At 38.0% G+C, this 22256-nt stretch overlaps 1 protein-coding gene across 1 annotated transcript; it reads right to left on the bottom strand.

Annotated features, from left to right (window-relative positions):
* Window positions 1-459: 459 nt before the first annotated feature.
* Window positions 460-20805, bottom strand: CPB1 (carboxypeptidase B1). The gene is made up of 11 exons (XM_009809427.2): window positions 20735-20805; window positions 20553-20628; window positions 18788-18912; window positions 16237-16336; window positions 14594-14695; window positions 13698-13799; window positions 11284-11394; window positions 11095-11185; window positions 10164-10366; window positions 1856-1940; window positions 460-647 (listed from the first exon to the last, which is right to left on the bottom strand). Exons 1-11 carry the CDS (start codon window positions 20803-20805, stop codon window positions 460-462), a joined length of 1254 nt encoding a protein of 417 aa, XP_009807729.2.
* Between the last annotated feature and the right edge of the window lie 1451 nt (window positions 20806-22256).

Here is a 22256-nt window from a genome sequence, read left to right as displayed (position 1 = left end):
TGAGAAAATTCACCAGAGCATATCACAGCTAACATAATTTTAAAAGTATGTGATGTGAACTTTTCCTTGCTACTGTTGCCTTTAAGGCAATGAATGGTTGGACAAAAGTGCATTTATATGAATCACCTAGCTGTTTTCTTTCTGTTTAGCATTCAGGCTGTGTAAGTTCTAATGTGCCATCTGCTATGTGTAAAGATAATTTTAATCATTAAGGCAACCTTTACCTTAAGTTGATTAAGCTTCTTGTGCTCTTTCTTTTTAGACCCCCCCAACTATATCAGTTACCTTAATAAAAGATATAATTTCTCTTGACAAACTTATAGTTCTATTGACCTATGATGGACTAAGGATATGACTAAGAACACGAAGTAAAGAGAAATAAAAACCTATTGTTAGGGAAGAATAAAAAGGAAGGCATCTTTGACTAAAGCCTTCTTTAATAGTTTTTAGAACTCCATTCTAATACAAGTGCTCAAGGACGTAATTGGCAATATATTTAACAGCAAGTAAAGTCTCTTCACAGGTTGGCTTTATCTGAGATTCAGGGAGAACAAAACCATATCTACCAGTGTCTCGGAGCTCAAAAGTGAAAGAGTACTTGATGCCTTGATCGTAAGCCCAGTCGTCAGAGCCCCCTGCAGCAGGATCTGTTGATAAAGAAATAAAGTAAAGCTTAACTGGAAAAATGTGGCTATGCATTGAAATGTGATATACTTTGGAGTCAAGTCACGTAGCCAGAAATGCAGGAAGGACAGATAAAAAGGAATATTCAATGAATTGATGGATTTCTCCTGCTCATGGAAAAGCGTCTGTGATTTTTAGGTCATTTGTGAGCTTTGTTCCAGCTGATGCGTGCAAGCAAATGTAAAAAAGCTAAACTGCTCCTTCCTTGTCAATATTGTGGGGGGACCTTGGGAGGAATGTCTAAGGAACAGGAGAATGGTATGCTTGCATTGGGTTGTTTAGAAAGATTTGGTATCAGAATCAAATACCCTCTCACTGGGTAGCTTTTTGAGGTTCATGCAGATCTGGGATATCAGCGCAGTCTTTTTCTTCTGGACAAATGGTATGCTCCGTTTCCAGTACTTTGGTACAATGAAGGCAGTCTCTTTTGCTAAGGAAGGAGCCTCCAGAATTGCTAAGCATCAACAAAACGTTTTTAAGGCAAAAATCTCTATAAATATTCTAAAAATTGGGAGAAACTGTTTTTAAAAGGTTTTTAAAATTATTTAAGGAAAGAGAAATAGGGAAAAAAGATCAGTTTCCATATTTAAGTAATTTAAGAGATCTTAAATATAGGAGATATTAAAGTTCTAGAAATCTAGATTTGGCAGCCTCAGCTTGGCTTTTGACACTGCAAAGGCCATATCCTGACAGCTGAGTTCCCAAAAAGGGTAGAAGAATGGAATTGTAATTGGTACATTTCTCACACTGTAATGCAAAGTAGAAGAAATAATTATCTGTGTTGCTGGAGTGGTTGAAGTCATTCTTTACGATTCACATCATCTTTTCACTTTGATTTGGAGCTACTGGAAATGCAGAAAATCTCAGGTCGAGATTTTTATGTTTAAATCTAAGCTGTGTATCATTTAGGAATTCATGCTATACATGTGAATTCCTAAATACTTTACCACATCACTTTACCTTCCAGGGGGTCACACACTCCCTGGGATCCTTAAGGAATATATCATCCCATATTTTAGAAATGTCAGATTCCATATATACCTCTATGTATATGCATGTGCAGAAAGAAGGGGACTACTTAGGAAGAGGAACAAGAATCACTAGAAAACTGCATTTGATAGTCTTAGTAGCACTTAATATAGGTGGCTAGTATATTTAGGCCAGTACTTACAAATTGTTGTAGCTCCTGGGCCATATGTATATTTGGTATTATATAAACTGGCCAGCTGTTTGGATGCAGCACGAGCAATGGAATTCTGTAGGAAAAGAAGAATGATAAATGCAGCTTTTCAGAAGCTTTCTGAATGAGCCTAAGCAAATAATACATTGTTGAATAAACTGAAAAGCCATGCTTGAGAAGTTTTTATTTGAAAACTGTTGTTCACCTCTCAGAATGACTAGATGTCAGTAGCTGACAAGGCACAGCTTGTCCTGGTGTTGTGAAAAGAGCTTATCAGTAAAGAGCTCGGTCTCCAAGCTTTAATGGAGTATAGTCCCGTCTGTGTATTGCTCTGTTGATACACAGCCTGCTGTATAGTCCAGTATAGTTTGGATAGGTTAGTAGGTAGGTAACAGGATTTTCTACACTTAGCAGAAACTTGTACAAAATTAAAACTAAATAAGGAATGTTATTTAGAGATAAGAGAATCTTAGAGAATAGTGATAACTTGGTACAGTAAATTGCGACCATACAATAGCCTTTTTTGTCTTCTATTCATGCACCTATGAATTCAGAGTAGAGTCAGCTTAGTCAGTGGAGTTGAACACTGATACATGTGGAAGCAGATTAAGGTCTTATAAATATTAGCAGCCAGAAAAGGCATAAATTACCCTGGAACCATATGTAGTCTCATTAATTTCAATTCATTTCCTGTGCACAGAGGGACTCATTCAACTCCCACTGATTTCAGTGAGGGTTGGATCAGGCCCATCAATAGTACTATGAAGCTTTGTATGTTTGCATTAAGGAAAATTACAGACTTTTCTTTGGAACGTGTGGCTTTTCCAGTTCTTCAGTATAAAGCATGTTGGTAATAAAACATGAAAACTATTACTAACAGATGATAAATATGAATGATTTTTGAAAGCAGATGTTCAGTATAAGAATAAGCAATGGGTTGCCATATCTTTCTTTATAGCTTGCAGCTGAATGGCTTACTATTCCAGGAATTTCCTCAAGCCCCTTCTTTCTCCGTAGGTTATACTCTGGCTTACTTCCCAGTGGAAGATATATTGTAAAATATTCTCTGCCCATCCTTATGCTTCAAGTGTTCCTGTGAATTGCTCAAAAAGGCAGATTGGACAATGTGTTTAGAAAATCTTAGTTAAGTGAGAGCGCTTTCTCAGCTTCTGCAAAATGGCATCAAAATACGTTTGCAATAGCACTGCAGCCTACTTTATTGCAGAATTGCAAGTGTTTCCCCATTCCCAAATGCTGGATTTTGAACATTCTAGAATTATGGGAGTTTGCTGTAGGAATTTGTGGTTATTTAGCACATTAAGAATGTTTAAACAAGGCAGACCAAAGAGTATTTGAAGCTTGTCCTTCCACCTATAACATTGGCTGTACCCGAATGTGGGGTTTGGTTTCTGGCCTCTCTATTGTCCAAACACAAGCAATTGTAGGAAGAATGTTGTTGCTTTGCATTTCACAATGCAAAGAGGGTAGCTGACCTCTCTCCAGTGTTGGGGGGTTTTTTGTTTGGTTGGGTTTTTTAATCCCTTAACAAGCTGGTTTTTCTAAAATGTATAATAATTTTGAACACATGTTGAGGGAATTGTAGAGGCTGGAGACTACTATCTGCTAGTGATACCATGTTTTCTTCAGTCATCTTTTGTTTATAATATATACATTTAATCAGCAGCTGAGATTGAGTCAAATCTCTCAACAGTAAATGAATTTTTAAATGTAAGCTAATTCTTCCTCTTTTCAAATATAAGCAAAGCAGAAGTTAAATTTGGAAAGATTGTTTGATACTATGTATGGATCTGTTGGTAACTAGTATTTGCTCTCTCTTTAGTAAACTGCATGGTAGAGACAATAGAACAGCAGAGCTACTCTTTGGGAAGAATAGGGCATTCCTTTCACTTAGCTGCCAAATCATGGCTTTAAATCATACCAGAACAGACGCCAGAAAAAGTATGTCAGGAGATCTTTTTACCTAAGGGATTTTTTTATTATTGGCCAGGAAGTTGTAAAAAGAGAGATCTGGAGAAAGAGCAGTTGAGATTTCCAGCTGTTAAGAGCCTGGAATCCAAATGAACAACTTCCTCAAGCTCTCCAGGATGGAGATCGAGGTAACCCTCTCTAACTGAAAAACATGACTGAGCATTTATGATTTCATAATTAAATGAAACTTTATCAGACGTTTTGATATCTGATTTTTTTCCTTTAGGTGACTCACTACCATTTGTTTTCCTAATAGCTTTATAGTCCAAAACCTAAAGGTAAAAAAAAAGATTTCAACTGTATCGGAACTAAAGTCACCTCTTAATAATATAATATAAGACAGCAGGAATAATAAAAATTAACTAAATACTTGTAAGTATAAATACAAAATATGAGGAAAATTTTTTCTTTTTTTTTTGTTTTTGAATAGCACAATTAGTCAAAACCATCAGTAAAAAGGAAATAACATGGAGATTTATGTAGAGGTATGTAAATAATGCCCAACATTTTCCAAAAGGGAAAGTGGTATTTATCTTTTGAAAAGTGGTTTGGATTTTCAAGCCCGTGTGTTATTTAGAATACAGCTGAAGGAGAAACATCGGTATCTTTTTGACCTTTGAGGATACTCTTTGCTATTGAGTGATTTTCTAGATCTGTTTGCACAGCTGGCTTAATTGAATTGTTGTGGTTTGTTTGGAGTGAGTTTGTTGTTTTTCTTTTTTACTGTTAAGAATCTGTTAAGAACTTAAGGAAAATTTTGCTGAGAGTTATAGTAACAGAGAAACAACTGGCGCCCTGAAGTCCTAGAAATAACTCCAAATTAATACCTTGTAACTGGGAGCAGAAAAGGCTTTTCAGCTTCTGACTTGCAGCTGACCTCGCAGAGCTGGTCATTTCAGCCGAAAATAGTATTCCTTGTGCTGATCACCCATCTGTGTTTACACAGCAATTACTAGTATTTTGCCTGATCTTGTGTACAGATTGCACGGGCCAGTGAGACGACAGAGTTGTGTTTTCAGTTGCCATTATCTTACATAATTCACAACCCTTAAACCTATTTTTTCAGTTACTAGGTTATAATGAGAGATATGTTACTGGCCTCTCTTTCTCACCACATCTGGAGTTTTGAACTAACAAGATAAATTATCAGGCTAAGCATCTTCTGTGTGTTAATAGGTAATTTTTTGGGGAGCATCTCCCTCATTTTACTCTTGTATCATCAGGCTAGATTTGCCAGCAAATTGGGGCTGTTGAGAAACACTTCAGGGACGCTGATTATGCAGCTGCTGCATGTGGACAACTCCCTTTGCCCTCCCAGTCTGACAGTGATCTGGAGAAGCCTTTTCACTGATCGACTGGACCTCTTGCTCTCTTCCCTCGCTGGACTGCAAACTGATTTGCCCGAGGCTGAAAACTGTATTTTCACTTCACCTCGGTCTCATGTGCTACTTAAGTGACCCTCGACTTCCTTTGTAATGAAACTCTGAAAATGTGGTATTTGCAAAGTTAGCTTTAGCCAAGTGAAGCTAAACTTCTGAGGCTTCTTGTTTTGCCAATACAAACAGACTCCCCTCAAAAGTGTCCATGGCTGATGTGTAATTTAGTTCAGTATTCTGTTGTTGCTCATAGTTAAGCATGTCGCCCAAGAGTCCAGGGAATCCAGCCAAGTGGAGGATTTTAGTATGATGCTTTTTTCTTTGCAAGGTTGTTTCTCTGTAGCAGTCTCCCAGAGTGTTTAAGAAATTGATCCCTGGTGAGAGGGTTTCCAGTGTGACTGAGTTAAGGTGAATGTGCCCTACACTTGCTGGACACACTTGTCTTTCAGCCAGATTCATACATGAGCTTCATCTGGAAGATGCTAAAAACATCCTTTTCACAATTGTAAGACTCTCAGTACAGAGCAGTTCTGTTGTGGGACATCTGTTGTGGCAAACTCAGTGGAGGAGCTGTGAAGCCAATTCCAAATACTGTTTTTCTGCCCACTTTCCTGTTTGTTGTGCTTCCCAGTTGACTTTAACAATATTTGCTTGTAACAAGTAGTACAATCACACGAGTGTGTGACAGCACAGATACAACAACAGCATAGGTTGCAAGTCCTCATTGGTATGTTTGAGTCTCTTAGATGACAGGATTTTTGCTGTTCAAAAATTCTTACCCACAGGTCTTCGTATATCTTAAACACATTCAGGAATAAAGTCAGGAGTGAAAAGACTTTGCTCCCAGGCATCAGGTTAAATAATTAGACTGATATTCACAAAGTCATGCAATATATTTGGAATTCACTCTTCTTGAAGGCTGCACAGATGCTGGGCATATCTCCACTTTCTACCACATCCTATTTTAAGTACTCAAGAGGAAATTAAATGCTAGACCAACCCAATATGGAAGGTGAATTTTGGTGAGCTGGAACAATAACTAATGTGGCCAGTATGCATTCAAGTAACACACAAACTGAAATCCCGTGTCTAGAAAATTATCTTGGGTTGTAAATTAATATCATATTTTGCAGCCTGCCAAACTGTGATAATACGCATACATTTATCTGACCATGAGTATGAGCTGGCTGCAGACATGTATTTGGTGCTGAGTTTGTTGTTTAACTGGGAGATGGACTTTAATCTGGAAAGGAAGGAAGGGCACGACACACATCCCTCTGTTCTATCAAATCATAGTTCAGAGCCAGTTCAAATACGAACAAGAATTGGTAAAGCTAGTTTTGTCTGCTGAATATGAGGAAAGCATAGGGTGACCTAATAGGAAGCCAAGGCCAAAATATGAACTGATTAAAAAATATGGGCTGAACTGTTTATGAAAAGTGTGATTAAATACAGAGTTCTTTATTGCAAGAGAACAAAAATGTGAATAGTAAAATAAAGATGAAAAGAATCTTTTTGGGGTGTGGAGAGATACTCGTCTTGCCAAGCACGTTTTTTAATTGTGAAAAGCTAATGCTCCTGTTCTCTGTAGGAGATGGATTCAATTGTGTATTCTGTGTGCAGGGGAACACTCCAGGGTATAGTAAAGAATTAGTCAAGAGGATTATGAAGCAGGCAAAATGTGATTCACCATAAGGAGTACATATTTCTTTCAGGGTGTCATCACAAGAATATTGTGTAACTTCTGAGAAATTCCTGACCTAGATTTTCCTGTCTTGGGTGTTTTTATTTTTGTTGTTCAAGTATTGTTTGGATAACAGTGAAAGTTTTGTGCAACACCCCAGGAGGTGGGGGGGAACAAAACAACCATGAATAAAGGGAGAAAAGTTTGGGGAAAATCCTTGTGAGCTGTGGGGTTGAGATTCTCAGAGATCCTCTTGCATCTAAGGAGGAGAGTGGGAAGTTGTGGGAAGGAAGGGACGTACATGACTTTCATCATGTTTTACACCCCAGGGCTGGGGGTGGTTGAGGGATAGTTCTAATCCCCAGCTCAGAGTAAGGTACAATAACTTTGAGGTTGTTCTGCTTTGCTATAGCAATGCAGTGGAGCATAAAGAATGTCTGGGATTCTCAGAGTGCCCTGTTCTACCTGAGAAACCAAAACCAGAACAGTTTTATGCCTTCTGGTGATTTCTTGAGGCTGTGAACAGAAAAGGTCTTTTGAGCGCCAAGGACATGCTGTTCAGTACGCTTGCAGGAAAGGAAGGTATAAGCGTTCTCTAGATCTTTCAGACTTAGTGTCTTCAACCTCAAATTACTCAATTTTTGTGCCCTTCTATCTGTCTGAGAGACACTGAAATACAGCCTAAGCCCCATGCTGTTATGCTACCTTTAATTAAATACAATGGAACAAAATGTTAATGATAAGCAGACATGTGAGGTTTTGTTTAAGCACATGTCCAGTTGCTCACAGAAAGATATAAGAAATTGCAACTATATTTCCTTTAATTTATTAGATCTGTCAAAGTAAAAATAACATCTACGATAATGGCACTATAAATTTTGCTTCTTCATTTGCAAAATTATTTATAATCCTTTTATTTGCCCAAACAATTTCTATTAAAAGTTGAGATTCTCATTCTTCAGCATTTCTCTAAATTCTAAATCTAGACAGACCTTTTAGACATGAAAGACAATAATTGGCATACAAAATAATACCTATTTTGGTAGCTGTTTCAGTTCAAGCAAGTACAATTATTGATTGAAAATATTAAATTTTCTTTACTCACAGCTTAAATGTATGTGTTTTAGTTATTTGAAGTAACCTGAAAAGCTGCACCTTCAAACCTGACCCAGAGCCTGTTGAAGTCAGTCTTTCTATTTAATTCACTGACATTGGAATGAGTTAGGTGCTTTCTGTTTAATTATCCCAACTACAGGCAATGTTGATTGGGTGATACTCTGATCTCATTCTCCAAAAGGATTTTTGGCAAGAAGTCTTCCCTTGTTAAAATCAGATACTGCACAAGTTGAACACCTCTGGGACCCTGCTGTCTTTTTGTTGGGATCACCAATAGAGGAAATATTTTCCCTTAATTAAGACATGAAAAACACTCATAAGGTCACCTTGTCATGGTGGTGAGATTTGTGATTGCTTTGTAGTGGAAAATAATGGAACTCCCTCTGGGACCAGTGTGCCCAATTTAAAATATAGGATAAGTTAGTCTTTCCAACATCACTTTACGAAGTGAAATCAAATGGTTGAAGAGAAATATATAGCCTGCATTCCTGAGCTATTTATTTTTTATGCTGAATGGTAATAGCAGAATTGTTCTCTATGGCAAGAAAGAAGAGTTTTTATTGATAAAAACTGTAGGCTTTTAGTAGGGGTGATTGGTTAAATTTTACTTTGTATTAGAATATTGCTAATATAAAATTTAATTGAAAGCCTAGGTTCTTTCTTATTATTAAGGATTGTTTTAATAACGAGTTGTCAATGTAAACTTTTTCCATTTAATACTGTGAGAAACATGCTGTACTTTCAGTTATGTTTCATCACATTTGCTCTTGATTCAAAAAATTGGGCAGAATGTCATGCAAATTTTTAACACATGGGAACTTTGTGATCTTGACAACAAAGCAGCTTCAAGGGTTTTGTGTTGTTTTATTACTTTAGACTGAACTGCAATGTGTGAAATGTGCAGCTTTTATAAAAACTGAGGACAAGACATTACAGTTCCCTGGAATAATTACAATTAACAATTTCTGGAATATATATTAAGAAAACAAAATCTTCATCTAAATTTCATCCTCTCTTTTAAGCTGTAAAAAATGTAACAAGAAACTTCACTGTTGGCCCCAGTTTGTATTTGTGCTTCAGAATCATGACATCTATTTGGGAGTGTTCATAAATCTGTCAAACCTGCACAACAGAGCAACACACAGTGTTGTTGCCTTGGACTTTTGGCAGCATCCAGGAAAGAGAGGGAATCAAGATTTGTTTGTTTTGTTTTGCTATGTTGTTTTCCCTGCCAACAGCTTCTAATTGCTAGTATGCCAGAGAACTGAAGTAATTTTATTATTCATGATTGTTGATTTTTGGCCTTATAAAATGTTTACAACTTTTATACATGTTTAATAGTTTTAACCCCTCTCTTTGGTTTTTAAGGATGAAAAAAAATATGTTCCAGACTGTTATCTTCCTAAAATGGTGTTAGGGTGTGGCCTTTCTCTAGGATGAATAAAAGAGGCATTGTCCTTTTAAAACACCACATTCATGCTCTCCTCTTCCAAATAAAAGGTGTGTTTCAATCCAGGCCTGTTTAGAAAGGCCCCAGAACTGAAACTTTTCCCCTGTTTTGTATCTAACTGTTTTTAATTATACTTTTGACAAAAACTGCCACCTTGTCCTGAACCTGTATCAATAGGAGTTTCACCAGTTTACTGCAGCGAGAACTAAGGGTCGGTAGGAAGTGGTAGACAGGGATCCTTGTCTGCTGTTGATGATACCAATTCAGTCATGTCATAGTTACTACCATCTATCAAGCTGTTAGCTTGACTTACAGGGTGTAATGTTTCTATGTAATGTATTAAAGCTGCATACACAGCAACCTCTTGAGTCAGGGTGAAGCAATGCTGCACAGCAATAGTGGATTTCTGTGTAGCATGACTGGAAGACAAACCTGACCTTGTGGCAAATTCATTGTGTGTGTGTAAATTAAATAAGGCTCTTGAGTTTATCCTGTGCTTGAACTATGTTGAAGCCATCATGGTTTCCCTTGTTCTTGCTATGAAAGATGGAAATATTTTCAAAAACTGGCAGTACAGATTCTTTCCAGATGTTAAAGAAACTGCTTGAAGTTAAATGGACCTAGATAGCAAGTGATGATTTTTACTTATTCTTTTCATTATGTCAAAATGACAAAGAGACTTACCAGTTCCTCGTAATTCGATGGCAGGTTGTAAGTATACGAATAAGGAAACAGTAGCAGCTGGGAATAAGAGTGAATCGTCAAGTATGCCTTGATTGTAGAAAGATGTTCACGAATAAAATCAGCCAAAGCCTTGGTCTCCTTTTCAGACTCAGGTGCAGGGCCACAGTAAGTGGAATCACAGGGTTTTTTTGAGGCCCCAAGAGCTGGGAAAAAAGGTGAATTTAATCAGTATTTAATGAAAGAAGTTGGTTGTTAGGAGAGTCATGTTATGCCACTTTTGTAGATAAGCCTTGGAAATCCTACTGAGATACATGCCATATCAGAAGAGAGAATATTTTATTGCATAGTTAAGACACTGGGCAACATGACATAGCATTAAATAAATATGCCCTGTACAGTGTGCATAATTGGAAGAACATGAATATTGTTGTAAAGCCCGATATTATATAAATGATTTGGGATATTGATTTGCTTCAGTACTTAACAGGCCTCTCTTTGCATATCTTCCACATTTCTAGGATGCTTCCAAGAAACAGCCAAGTGGAAACTACTCAAAAGAGACCCCTCTCCACTGAGTGAAACCAACCAAAAGAAAACTCTTTCAGTTTCTGTTCTGTACTCATAGAAGCATGTGTGTGCATATATATGTACATGTGTGTCTAAGTGTATATATGTGTATATGTATGCACATGTGTGTGTGTCTATATATGTTCACAGAAGTAGCCACGCTGATGACAGTAGTAACCAAAGTATGGATTTTGCCCAAAACTGCCCCAAAAATTGAACACAAGCTACTCCACAATGCTATAGTGGTGGTCTTCACTCAAGCTTGAGCTGGACCAACCATCAGGTAGGGAAAATCTATCATTAAGCATCTTGGCTATTGCACCCTCTTTATGATCATTTGTAGCTATTGTTAGGAGACACTTACTGCACCAGCCAGCATCAAAATTCCTGTTGGGATCTGTACCAATGCAATGGCTACCAGCATGTTTAGAGCGTGTCTTTCTCCACATGCGGTCCTGAAATATAATGGTGACGCATAGATCAAAACTAAGCAAAAGTTCTAACAGCTGGCTTTTCCAGCGATACTCTTCTTGAGAAAGAAGAATGTACTTACCTTTGTCCAAGTGTAAACATATCCATCAATATTAACAACAGGCAAAACATAGAAGTCCAAGCTGTTGAGAAGTGTGGTCATGACAGTATCTTTTCCATAGGTCTCAACAGCCTAGTTGGAGAAAAGTAGAAAAAGCTGATGATGCCTTCATAGATCTATATCTCCTGCGTGTATTTAAAGGCCTGGGTCTGGATCAGGAATTAATGAATGTGGTGGGCAAAGTCAGCAAGCTCACTCTACCACGTGAGATGGCAGTACTGTGATATTACATATACTTAGAAGATTTACACTGACTCAAACCACACTGCTGTTAGAAAGCCATCTCATTCTGGTAGATAAATTATATGGTAAAGCAATGTTGATTTTGAACAGGATAATAAATCACTGGAAAGATTTCCACCTACTAGCTTCTTGTTTAAAGACAGAGCCAAGTTCCTGTCCATATATTCTCCCTACATCTTGTGAACTTAAAGATTTGGGTTTAATTTATGTGAGAAGGAAGAATCATTATTCCCATTTTTTATATCTGTTGTGCAGAGAAATTTCATCAATAACCAAAAGTGTACAGAATATTTCTAAACAACATCCTTACACATTTCCAGTCATAATGCTGTGGATGCACATATTCATAGGGAAGCCAATTTTTCCCTGCTCTTTTCCAGACACATACATTGAATAACAAACATAAGAACTCCTGCCATAAACCTGTATATCCTGCTTGTTCGTGGCACTCTATTCTTGTTCCCAGATTTATATCAGTGTCGAGAGAGCATGCAATGATCATGGAAATGTGCTCTAAGAAGTATGTTGCACCCATGTTTCCTTTATTCTACACAGACATAAAGGACAACACAGCAATGCAATGGAGAAAGGCATCTGTTGTCCTGTAACTAGCAAGTGGGAAGGTTGGATGTAGAATCTAGAAAAGCAGTTTCAGATCACTAGAACTTACTTTTTCCTGTTTTTTTTTTTTTATGCTTGGGGTTTTTTTTGGAGATACATATAGCAATCCACCGTGCTCATGTTTTTCTCTAGTTTCTTTTTTACCTTTATGTCTAGAAGCAATCCCAAGTGAACCGCTGATGATGCTCAGAGAACTGTGCTTTTAAAGCATTTCTGCCTATCCACACTTGAATCCACTGAGCAGAGCCACTGCTGGTGTTAGGTACGCCCATGAATTAAGTGACCAGACAGTAAAAATGACAGCTGTAGTGACGTGAATTGCTAAGAGAAAAATGGTAGCACATACTGTCTGCAGCCTTATTAGGAGATAATGAAATCACATTCCCATTGACTCCACTGAGATGTCACTTTCAATTTCCACTGCTCCCTACACAAAACCGCATGGCTGGCTGATAAGGCTGAGATTATACCTGCCTCCAATGCCTCTGCCAGCATGGCTCACTCATGTACTTTGGCTTTCCTTTACTTGGGTTTTAAATCACAGCTGCTGCTTCTGGGTTTGTGGGCTTGTTTTTTTTTTTTTAATCTTCAAGCAGGAATTCTTATAAAATTTGAGATTCAATCAGTGAGGTGTTCTGCTAAGTTGATTGATCTCTCCCCGCTAAGAGGCAATATATCTCTTCTCTGTAGAGAAGACTGTGCAGTTTGATAAGTCCCACCTGCTTTATATTGGTGGTGAGGAGAAGGAAAAGACAAAGGGGAGAAAATTGTTTAATTCACGGCCTAAAGTATCCCAGCCTGAAGTGAAGCTAATTTCAGCTGTGCAGCTCTTTCCTGAATATGGTTTCATGTTTTAGAAACCATTCTGTACAACTTGAAGTGGCAGCTCAAAGGGATGTATATACATTTCCCTCTTCCTGAGTGGAGTTTAGGGAGCTTCATCTATAGTCTTCCTCCTCTCTTGGGTACATTTCCTCAGTGTACTCTGTGCTTAGCTGAGGCTAGGTTTCCACCCTCTCTGTTGCCTTACTGAGTAAAGCTGGTTGCAGGGAATACCACACCTGATGCTGTAGGAAGATGGCTGTTCTGACGTGCATTCAGATGCCTTCTGATATGCCCTTGAATCTCCTTATTCCCTACTCCTTATGACTATGTAAAGAACATGACTATATTTGTAGTGTTACTAGACCTGTTTGCTCGCCTCTCAGCTTTCTCTGACTACAGGTGCAAAAAGGAATTTATAGACTGCGTAAGTAACCCTTGTAGTTGTCGATACCTCTTACACATACTTTTAAGTAGTCTTAAGCTGCTGAAAGATTACAGGTCCAAACATTAAGATCTGGTTTAAGTAGTTACACCCTAACCATCTGAGGTGAGAGAAGGGATGTGCAGACAGGTATTTAGAGGTAAAAAGCCAATCTGCAGTGGCCTCAGCCCTTGCTGCTCACTGAAGATTTTCTTAAACATAGTTGCATTTTGTAAAATATTTTTTCATCATTAAGCTCACTGACTTCTTTCACAAACCACTGGCAGAAAGCAGGGGAGATCCACTCTCTTGCATGGAAACCACAATCCATAAAGATGGCCTTCTTATTTGGACCACTTTTTCCCATCTAGGAAAAAAAACACAAACAAAAAACCCAGATCTTGAACAAAAGGATTTGTATGCAGAACAAGTCAGTCAGCTTGCTGACCTAAAAAGTCAAACTTTATACAAATATAGCATTCCTTGATTAAATGGAAATCTATGGAGTGCTCTCAGGTGTAGCTGACCATGATATTCAAGCTAAAACAATTGACTCTTAATAATTTCATTTTTATTAACGTAGATAAGATTCCCCCCGCCCCGCCCCCCCCCCCCCCCCAATTATTTGATTATTCTGCACTGTTGCTTTATTTCCTGAAGTGTCTCTAAGAGTTGATCTTGTTTGCTGGAATGATGTATTATTGTAAATGCTTATGCAATTTTGGGCAAGTAATCTTTATCCTTTCACCTTTATTTAAGTCATTGTATCTTATTGATTCATAAGAGTTATGCCAAAAAAATATATATAACGACGATATGAACAAATTTGTTGCCTATTGCTAGAGAGACTGACATTTGTAGATCCTTTTAGAGTAAATGGGTTTACAAACAACAGATGGAGAGAACATAAAGGTAGATGATCATTCAAATAGCTCTCAGGAGTATGATTAAATTTATATGTCTGAACTTCTAATAATTCATTATGCCTCTTTAAAAAAAAACTTAACATTTGAAAAAATCATAGTAGTAATGAACAAAATGTATTAGATTTCCTGATAAATATATGTTACTATCCTAGCATCATTGGTGTTTTAACAGACATCATAGTCTTGTGGAGGTTAATAGAGGAAAAGTCTGGCACAAAGAAATCAAAGCACTTACTTTGAGAAGGTACATTGGCCGTCCTTCGTAAGTTTCCCCAATTACACTGCGAGAGACAAGGTCTGGGTTCTGAGCAGCAATATCAGCGGTCCAAGCAGCTATCTGTTTAATAAGGAGGTTAAATTTACTGATGTCTGTGTTCCTCAGGTCCAGACTAATTAATTCACAGACTTCAAGCCAGAGCGGTCCTTCTGAGCATCTAACGTAACCTAATATATAATACAGTTTGTAGATTTCCAAGAATTAATTCCTACTTGTACTAGAGCTATATGTCTGAATTAAAATTTTCTAGTACGAATTTATCTAAACCCGTCATTGGAGTATGGATGGTGGATTACAAAACCCTTTGAATGCTGACCCTATATAGTTACGGCCCTGTCACTCCTTAAACTCTCTTAACAAAAGAAAACTGTTTTTCTTGTTAAGCTAAGTAGATTGAATGCCTTAAATCTTCTACATGTTGTAATGTTTTTCAATTTCATGGCTCTTTTATTCATCATCGTTCTTGAATTACTGACAGAAGTGCTGGACAGGGATTTGTAGGAACAATCCACCAATGCCAGATACAAAAGAAAAAATATCTCCTTCATTCTATTTATTATTTAAGGGAAGTAATAACAGCCTTTATTGTCTTAATATTAGAGCAGATTCCCTTTGTTACAGGTACCTTCAGAAGCCTACAAAAAATTGTCACGTCCACACAAAAAAAGCATTTCATACCCAAAGAGCTATCTGTGAACTAGGAAAAAGATGGGAAACAGCAGACAGATCTAGACAAACTGGCAAGGAAATACTAGAAATAATGGTTGACATAATGGATGTTGGTGATCTTTTGCATGCCAATAACCTTTGCAGAGTCAGAGGAGCTTTTGTGCTTATTTTTAAATAGCCTTGTAAAAGGAGACTTTATTTTTTTTAGGAGAGTTCTGGTGGAAGAAAATATATTAGTTCTGTGTGTGTGTGTATATATATATGTGTGTGTGTGTGTGTGTATATATATCTGTTCTATAGATACCACCTGGAGAGGAAATACAAATTTTCTTGTTTGAAAATATAACAGATGCTTAGTGGGCAATGATTGGCACAGAAATGAAAGATTTTTGCAGGGCAAGACATGGGAGATTGGGAGATTGTCATACTATTAAGTATAAGAACTGTGATGCAATGGATGTTAAGGAGCCACTGCAAAGATGTGAAGAGTGACATGGTCAAGATTACATGTCAGGAAAAATGAGCATGACTGAAAAAAGGAGGGAGGAGGGGAGAGCTTATGGTGGAAGATGAAGAGCTATAATTGTGGCAGGGAATGGAATCAAGTTTTTTAGTGGAGGAGATGGGAGAAGGAATGAAAAGAAAGAGCAAATTAGTAGTGAAGCATGTCACCCTGGTCATTGGATTTCTGCCAGTTTCTTTGCAGCACTGGGAACAGTAGAGGAAATAGGTGTAGAGGGATGGGTTATACACATTAACTCGGTAATGAGCAATAAAGGAGAAGAGTTAGGAGGGTTTGGAGAAAGAGTTATCATATTAATGGATGGAACAGAAGAGGAAAAAGGAAGAAGGCTGGAAACAATATCAGAAACCATTTTGACTACAGAGGCTAAGGTACCGAGCTGATAAAGTGGTAAACTTCTAGACTTTACCGTTTCCCAGTTGTTGTACTTTTCATAGCTGTGTCTGGCAGTACGAGCTTTGCTGTCAAACTGGGCATCCAGTGCAGCCTGCAGGTTGTCAATCAGAACTCTGCAATAAGACACCATGAAAAGTGTAAAGAGAGACATACAATTTTCTAGCAGGAAAGTAAGCACCAGGTACACATTTCAGCATTTTCCTGGAATTAAGGCCGCATGGATTGTGAAGTGAAATGTGGGGGCATTGATTTGTGCATTTGAAAATAAGATATATTAGGTTCAAGTTTCAACCTACTTCCTGCCTCAACCTTGCTACCAGAATGATCAGGGAGCAATAGGTTCCTCCCATAAGGAGCACCTGCCTACCTACTCCCATACTAACAAACCTCCAGGGTGGCAACAGTTTGGTTTAGGAAGAATGGCAATGCTGAGACAGAGTGTGTGTAGAAAATGAGCTCTGGGCTGACTTCAAGTTGCCACATTGCCTCTGCCTCAATAGGGAAAGGGCCCTCTCTTGAACTTGCGACACTGGAGGACAGTTAGACTGCAGCAATGTAAGACTCTCATGCAGCAACCCAGAGATGTTTGCATGATGAAATTTTCTGTCAAACCAAGCTTCCAAAGTTTAGGTGTGGTTTGACAGCTCTATTGCAGATGGTAATATCCACCCTGCAAGCTACTTTACTGCATGTGAGGTGGGCTATTAAAGTAGAACACACAATGGTGAGAAAACCCCAGCATCCTGTCTGGATTGGTTGCATCTCTCCTGTTGATCTTTCCCTGGGGCTTATACAAAGGCACAGCTCATCATCGAGCATATTCTTGAGGACCTTTTCCTTATATTTTAACCTTGGCTGTCAAAAAACGAAGTCCTCTTGTTTTTCCAGTGCTTGTCTTAACAGTCTTACAAATCTTATTCATCCAGGATACGTCCTTGATCATTTGTGATTTGGATAGAAGAGCAGGAGGCCAGTTTGTGAGGCACCACCAGCCTTCAGAACAAACAGTGCAAAGGACTACATTGACATGATGTCACGGCACTTGCAGCTGCACTTCAAAAGAATTGTAATGGTTTGGGTTGTTACAAGGACACTCCACTCAAGTTTGTCAGGGACACCTTTCAGACATTATGGCCTTTGTTGCAATCGAAAGATTTGTGCATGGACCTAAGGGGGTTCATGAATATTACAGAAAAATTAACACATGTAGAGTAACTCCTTCTTTGCCAAAGGGGAGATTCGACTGAAACTGGATTCCTGTGCTCTATGTGGGCTGTGGCATTATTGAAAACGATTTCTTCTAGAGTGTTTTTAGATTCTGTTCTCCCAGTGGCATCAAAATCAGACCTGGTTAACATGAGGCCAGTAAGTTTAGGGATGGATTATCCTTGGATTTAGCAGATCATAAAAGTTATGTTTCATGAGAACTGTGTGGTGTCCAATGAAGGGGTTTGGTCTGGTGGCCACAACAATGGGGCTGAGAGACAAAAAACTCTCCACACAGCCAAATGAAGTCATGAGAATTTGATCAAGTAATACTAAATTTCAGTGCCTGAGTACATGATGTTGACAGAATATCCATTACACATCAAAGAAGCCTGATAATCAAGCTGGGCCAAGCCAATTTGCAATGCTCAGGTGGAGCTAAAGGAGAAATGAAGACAGACAACCCCACTCCTCTACTGCCCGAAGTCAACTTCGCATTCCTGGTTAATGCTTGCATAGCGACTAGAAGATATGAAGTATAAGCAGTTGCCTGGTTCTGCTCTTTTCTCCTTACTCTCCCATTAGTGCTACTCACTACAATGCTTCTGTTCTCAGGGATGTGTAATGTAGCAGTGTGGTCTATACCCTCCACTTATGTTGCAGTTGTGTTCGGTCATGGAAACTCAGGGCTTTTTTACTGCTGGGTAATATACTTATGAAATATTTAAGCCAATTAAGAGCTCCGTCTTTGGAGAAATCCTTGCCATGGATCTGCTGTGTGACTTTAGTAAGTCCAAGGCTGTCCTGGGAATCTGTTCTCCCCACTACCTTGGCCCTTCTCCTGGCAACTGTCTTCTCTTTGTCACCAGCTGGGTTTTTTTGCCCCTCTAGATATTGTTCTGCAGCTTAGAGAACTCAGTGGTGAGCCACTCATAGTGGCTTTTGGGGTTCACCATTTTCTGGCTTCAGTTCCCCGATAGTATTAGCAAACCCATCTGGTGTACTTTCTGGCTTTTTCTAGACTTTTGCTGCATTTTGTCTTTAGTGTGAGATCTTTCTTGTCCCCTCCATACTCTAGCCTTGTGTACTGCAGTGAGCTTTCACCTTGGGGAAATTCCTGGTAGTAAGTCTTTGCTTCCTGTTTCTTACCTCTATCAACATTTCACCTCACCCCTTTAATGCAGAGCAGCTACAGTCTATTTGAGCTACCATAGGAAAGCTGGACTTAGTAGAAGCATCCACAGGAGAGATAAAGTTTGTGACAGGAAGATCAGTTGACCAACATGAGAAGATCAAACACATTTTCCCCAGTATTTATTCTCCTTCTATTCAAAATACAGTAGTGAGAACAAACTTACCTATACTCCACTCCACTTTCTTTCAAAAGATCTTCCACCTCAAAAGACTTGTCAGCTTCAACTCGGAAATCAACTTGCATTTTTGGCCTTACCAGTGTGACAGAGTCTGGCTGCCAAAAGTCAACCTGAAAGGCGACCAAATGAATACATAAACAAATAAATACATATGGCTGTGAATTTTAGGTGGGCATATGTGTGATGGTGATGTTGATTGTGATTAATATACCGAATTTCATTCCTACCCTATTACGCTGACCCAACCTTGCTTGCCAGAAGTATCAACCTAAATTTTAACTGCAAATTGATTAAGAAGATTTTATTAGGCCCTGCAATTTATATGGCAGAATTCTGGAGATGGCAGTGAAAGTTTCACAAATGCCAAGTATTCTACAGCATCTGACTTGTGACTATTATAACTATCTTTACAACTAATTTCGTTCTTTGTACAGATTTCATTGGAGGTTTTTGCCTATAAGTGTTAGGCAGAAATGGCCTCCTGACTCAGTAGCAGAGGAATGCTACATGAATGCTTTACATAAATCAGTTGGGAAAGACTGTTGTCTGTAGGAATGCTTTTAAGACTCAGTTCACTAAAGTTGGTATGAGGAACCTGTGCCTTTGGAAGATGTTTAGTTCAGGGTGGACAAATGACATTGCTATTACTATTTCACGTATTTTTGCTAAAGTCAGCTTCCAGACCTCTGGATTTAGCGCCCTATTAAAGGCCAATGAAAGCAAAGCTGGTTTGCCAACCTAATGCCTTTTCAGCCTTTCACCTCATGAATGTAAAGGAAATTGGGACCGGTGGGCATATCCATGAATTATGTGTCTTCAAGTGAGATGACTATTCCAGGATATACTACTACATCAGTCCTGACTGATTGCTTTGTATAACACTGGTAGTTCAGGGATATTTTCTTTGCTTAAAAGAAAAAGAAAACAAACAATCCCTTTGTACTACACACTTAAAAGCATGCATGGTATATTAATTTTCTTAATACCGGCAGCACCATTCCAATAGTATATTCTTCTACAGAATAGTGTTCCAGCATGCTATATTAGTCTATTGATGATAGTTCTCCACATCTGTACTTCATTAAAAATACCATCCTTTCATCCTACAGATAATGGTGTCTTTTTCACTAACAGCTATTTTATGACATCAAAGCTGAAGAGAAATATTGAAAACACATTTGCTGTCTTTATTGTTTTTCCTCATGTCATTGTGTCATCATATATCTACATCAAGGTCAGTAAGAAACATGCAGCTTGGGTCGGAGAGAAAGTAAGCTTTAAAGGAAAGTCAGAGAAGAAAAGATGACATGAGAGACTAGAGGCCAAAGAAAAGTTCAATTTGTTGGGAGTATGGATTTTTAGATTATTTACATGAGCAAAATGTTTTGCCTATAATAGTAAAAGTTCTGGTAGGTGGAATTTCCATGTTTTATCTAATACATTCTTGAAAGCTCCCCACACTGAATAGAGCATTTCAGATTAACTTATTCTATTAATAAATTCTGGTGGGCACTTTGGTATTCAGACTGGGTTAACCAGACTTTCTAGGAAGGTATTGGAATGTATTTGTATAGCTCTAGCTTTATCACCTTGTCCTGTTCCTTCTGAAGAAACACTCCAGCTGACTTGAATGGAATCAAGATTAGGTCTTTAATTCAGTACCATGATTTTTTTTAAGATACATGCTAGTTGAACAAAAGGAGAAATGTTTCTTTCAAATGCAATATAGCCCCTTCCCCAAGTTCTTTACCTGCATGTTGCTGGCAAGCAAATTGATGATTTCCACCTGCTCATCATTCTGCGGAATCACACGAAACACCTTCTGCCTGAAAGGGGAGAAAAAGGTTGGATTTGAAACAGGTAAGTCAATTGAAGGACTTTTGGTCATGCAGAAGAAATTGTGCAAATATAAAACTTGATGTCTGTTCTTACCCATCAAAGGCAAGATCCTGCAGGTGAGCAGAAACAGCTGCAGCACCTATGAGAACCAAGAGCGCCCACATTTTTTTTCAAGGAAAAAAAACAGGTTTTCAGTTCTTCTGTGCTGCTTTTATAACCCATTTTGTCCTGCTTTTTATCAATTATACACCAGAACAACCCACTGATCAACTGATAGATTATCTCCTTGGCCTTGTTTTATTTGCATACTATTTATAATGTGTGTTTTACTCCACACCTGTGAAAACAGCTGAAAGTCTCAAGAGGAGCTGGCTAAATAATCTTGCTGCTAGAGCTGGATAAACTTTTGATATGAGAAAGTGAATTTAATTTACTTTATTTTTTTCTGTTGTATGTGAATTTTGATTTTTTTTTTTTTTTTTGCAATATTTTGGTTGCTGGATTACAAACTTTATAATAATTTATTGTAACTTTATGTAATGGTAGATGTCTATCAGATGTTGTTGCAGTGTGATTGGTCTCATATGGGGCTGACTCTGATGAAGAGGAAACACAGTTGGGATGTACCAATTATCTTTTTTTTCCCAACAGAGAAGAAAAGTACTGAACTTGTTCTTTGCTCAGTTACTTCACTGAACCTTATGAGTAGATCAGGTGTCTGCAGAACTGAGAGTGTAGAGTTTTCTAGTCATGGAAGAGTTGTACATATACTCCACGTAATACGTTCACTGATTCTTGCATATTCTCTAATTTAATCGTGTAAGGATCAGAGGTAAATACCTTTTAAGTTAAGCACTACTGTGGGCATTACATGTAGGCCAAGAAGCTCAAATGAAATACAGATATACAAAAACATTTTTAGCTTTACCTTTCATGTTGTGCCTAAACTGTCTGAGAAGCAATACTGTGTTTGCATCACTGCACTTGCATCTGCTTAGTTTTCATTAACAAGTACTTGGCTTTAAATGTAATGTTAATTGTCTGTTGATGCTGTGTCCTGAGGTGACTGATGTTTTCAACAGGGAGCCTCTAAATGAATCACTGTATAAATATATGAAGAATGGCATTTATGAGCTCAGTTCTGTCTTCTATTATGTCTAAGTGACCAGACAAATTAAAGGGGTTCAGACATAGATAAGCTTGAAAACGTTCTTTGACTCCATGTCTGCTATTTTGCAGAAATCTACATATATGCATATCGTATTATATGTGAAAATTTGTTAGAAAATTAATTATATTCATCTCAGGTTAAAATATATAGTTACAGTTTCAAAGTGCAGAAATTTGAATTGTCAATGACCATTTTAAGAATGAATGTGGCATCAGACTCTGCACCTAATTTTTTATGAGGTTCTCTGGAATCAACTCAGTAAAGCTGCAGCAGCCCTATTTACAGAATACCTAGAAATATATTTTTAAAATCAGTGTACCAAAAATGTAGCAGTTTATGCTTAACAATATGACCAATGGTGAATATGTTCCTAAAAGGAGACTCCAAAACTGCACTGAGCCTATTTATCCAAAACTGTCTTTGCCAAATCATAAGGTTTGAACT

This window comes from Gavia stellata, chromosome 11 (assembly GCF_030936135.1).
Source record: "Gavia stellata isolate bGavSte3 chromosome 11, bGavSte3.hap2, whole genome shotgun sequence".
Classification (NCBI taxonomy): Eukaryota; Metazoa; Chordata; class Aves; order Gaviiformes; family Gaviidae; genus Gavia; species Gavia stellata.
This window is presented reverse-complemented; position numbering and strand designations above follow the sequence as displayed.